The following is a 3,128-nucleotide window of genomic DNA, read 5'->3' on the forward strand; positions in this document are numbered from 1 at the left end:
TGTAGAGGACAGGAGGGGAGGAGGGAGGGATTGGGGTGTGCTGGTCATGACATACTGAAGTCAGCATCGATAAAGATGGGTTCTGCGCCTGTGAGCCTGGCCATGGCCTCCAGGTCCCGGTAATGCCAGTGGTTCCGCTCCGGGTTATTCTCGGGGACAAAAGGCTTCCTGGTCTCTGTGAGCCTCACCATCCCCACCAGATCGATTTCTCCCTCAACCTGTGAGGAAAGGTGCGAAATGCCGTCTCTGCAGAGCTGGGACGGCTCCTCCGGGAGAGGACAGTCCAGCCCCTCACCTGGCCTTTACGCCGTGTGTCTGGATTCACCTTCCTCCTGGGCACAAACCCTCTGTTTACCAGAATGGTGATTCTAGAGTAGTAAGAACACTGTTTCAGGCAGGGAAGAGGTTCTGAATGCAGGTGATGACCAGTGGTCACTGGGTGCCCCAGGGAAGACTGAAGCAGAGCGAGCTGGTTGGGGGGGAGCTGGGTTAACGCCCTCCCCACCGCCAACCTCTGCTGTTTGGCCTGCTGCGACACAGCCAGCGACAGACGTCTCCCCACTGCCTCTCTCTTCAACTCCTGCCCTCAGTTCCCTGTCCTGTCCCTAGCTGCAGCACTGGGGCCCATCCTGCACCTAAAGCCAGAAGGCGGAGGCTGAGGCCCTGGGTTTTCCTTCTTGGGCTGATGCTCTAGTTTTGGATCTTGGGGGGGTGGGGGGGAAGCGGTGCTGTGGGGGTGGTGCCGAGTACATACCACTTCCTACTCAAACACTCCTGGGAAGGCTCCCCTGACCCGAAACCCTCCACGCAAGGCCGGGGCTCCTCTGCTGGCCCCTCTTGTCGCCCCATAATCACTAAATATGTCAGCCACTAAACAGTTTTCTCCAAAGGGGCCTGTTTCATTCTCCTTCCCCTTTGGAGCTCGACAACGCAGACGAAGTTTAGTAATTAGTTGTCTTAATGACACCAGGATGATATTTCAAACTCTCCAAGGAGTTGAGCTGTCTGGGTAGCTTGGATTCCCCGGGGCTGGGGGCTGAGAAGGAACGTGGGAACCAGTACCTCTGCCACACCACTCACCCCAGCTCAGTGCAGTGGAAGGGAGTGACCACGTAGGCCCCGCTCTCGGCCGCTGATGAGAGCCGGCCAGCCTCCCGGGCCTCCCGGGCAGGGTCCACCATTGTCCGCGGCATCATGTACAGCTCCTGGGAGTGGTCAAAGTGCCCCCTGACCTTCACGGGCCTGTACTCCAGGTTCTTCAGTTCCATTGGGCTACATGGGGTGGGAGAAGGGGAGCCGAGACCCACTTGAGGGTCTGCAGACCACGACGCCCACCATGGCCTGAGCAGAAGGCGATGCTCAAGCACTGTGGGGGTTGCAGGGCTGCATGCTGTGCCCTCTAGGCGGGGCTGAGTCCTTGGAAGCCACGTGGGAACAAGGATCTACGCTGCCAAAAGGTTCTCGTTTTCAAGAAAAACAAAGCTGTGGACTCTTGTGTGAACTCAGTAAAACAGGGGCCAAAGCAACCATCTGCAAGGCAAATATGACCCACTGTCTGCTCCTTTGAATGGGAAGCGTCATGATGACAGCCGTCCTTGTAGGTGAGTGCTTTTAAAGGAGGGAAGGCAGAAGAATCACTAGGCACATTTTCAAAACACCACTCATGTCCAGATGCAACAGACGCGTGCACCCCGCCACCTAAGAACTACTGCTACGGAAGGCCGTCAGCACTGCGAGAGCCCTCAGTACACTGGGCCTGGAAACGGGTGAAGCCCAAAGGCCTTTCTACACCTGTGTGTCAGGCAGCAGCTGGATGTCAACAAGAAGCCTAGCAGGACCAGGCAAGCCGCAGCCAGGCCCCGCTGCTGACCTCGAGCAAGACCAGCCCCAGCTGGGCAGTCACACAAACTCACTCTGCGGGCAGTGGGATGGGCTCGGCCATAACTCTGGACTCTAGCTCTGCGATCAGCTGTAGCTTCCACTTCCGACGCTGGACCTGTGGGCACAGGGCGTAAGCCCAAGTGGGCAGCAGCACGGTCAAGGGCTCAGGGCCAGGAGAGCCACATCAGCCTTTACCTGCCACGTCCCCAGGCCAAAGGCAGTCACAGGAATGAGAAGCAGAAACCAGCGGAGGAAGGACTCATCTTCGGTTTTTGTGGCAGTTGCTTCGGCTGAAGAGCTGCCACACCTGCGGGGCCTCCAGGCCAACCCTAGGAGATGTCACAGCATGGGCATGGGGCCGGAAGCCCTGGAACGAAAAACTGGAGTGGCCAGTTCCTCGAAGCTGCCCTGGCTGCCTGAGAGAACGTGGAACAGGAGGAGGGCCGGGCCACCACGGGCAGTCGCAGCCAACCAGCAGCACCTGCGTCCAGCCCGCTCCAAACCCAGCGCCCGGCGCATTCAGCGGACAGTCACCGACTGAATGAGATCCAGCGACTAGGGCCTGGCTCTGCCACCCACATGACTCTGGGTAACTCATGGAACCACCTCATGGCTTTCCTGCAAGGACATGCTGAGACGTATCCTGTCACTTAGACTCAAGGACTTGCCCATGCTCTGCAGAGAGAGAACGTGATACACTTCAGGAGAGTGCTTTACAGAGCTCTCAGAACAATAATCGCTCATAAATTTAAAGTTGGAAAAACGTACACAAGAGATACCTTTAAGCTCTCAGAGCGTGAGTTCCATCAACGGAAAGCATCCTAGGTCTTAGGGATGGTTACAAAAAGGCAGGCCTGGAGTAGACTTACAGCCGCCTTTCCAGGGTGCACAGCGCTCTATACACAAACATCCTTTGCTGAACCTCGGGGACCACATGCAAACTGTACAGATAAGCCATGCTTTCCTTTAGGATCCCAGACGGCTTCAGTCTCGGGTCGGCCCCGCCTCAGCCTCAGGGGCCCTCGGGCAGTGGCTGCACTTGGCCGGGTGCGGCGGGAGGGCGGCAGCACCGAGAACAGCGCGCGCGCACCCAGGGTCTGACTCCCGAGGCTGGGGCGGCAGTTTCAGAGCTTATCGCGACGCCCTCGCCCCCAGCAAAGTGGACGCACGGACTGAAACGGTTCCCCGGGGCGCCTGGGGCGTCCCTGCCCGAGAACTCACCTGCGCGCGGGGCGATCCCCAGGACG

The 3,128-nt window shown here is 58.5% G+C and overlaps 1 protein-coding gene across 3 annotated transcripts in view; it reads right to left on the reverse strand.

Moving 5' to 3' along the window:
- The window catches only part of SURF1 (surfeit 1), a 3,571-nt gene extending 443 nt beyond the window's left edge, over positions 1-3,128 (reverse strand). Inside the window, exons 1-6 of one of the 3 annotated variants that reach the window (XM_010850110.1) lie at positions 2,661-3,005; positions 2,077-2,556; positions 1,914-1,996; positions 1,081-1,272; positions 296-368; positions 56-218 (exon numbers count right to left, since the gene is read on the reverse strand). In XM_010850110.1, the coding sequence (XP_010848412.1) occupies positions 56-218; positions 296-368; positions 1,081-1,272; positions 1,914-1,942 (457 nt within the window). In that variant the 5' untranslated portion in view covers positions 1,943-1,996; positions 2,077-2,556; positions 2,661-3,005. Of the gene's footprint in view, positions 1-55; positions 219-295; positions 369-1,080; positions 1,273-1,913; positions 3,006-3,102 lie in introns of those variants that run through there. The other 2 variants (XM_010850120.1, XM_010850103.1) reach the window with 2 other exon arrangements.

Source organism: Bison bison, unplaced genomic scaffold (genome assembly GCF_000754665.1).
Source record: "Bison bison bison isolate TAMUID 2011002044 unplaced genomic scaffold, Bison_UMD1.0 scf7180017851153, whole genome shotgun sequence".
In the NCBI taxonomy this organism is placed as follows: Eukaryota; Metazoa; Chordata; class Mammalia; order Artiodactyla; family Bovidae; genus Bison; species Bison bison.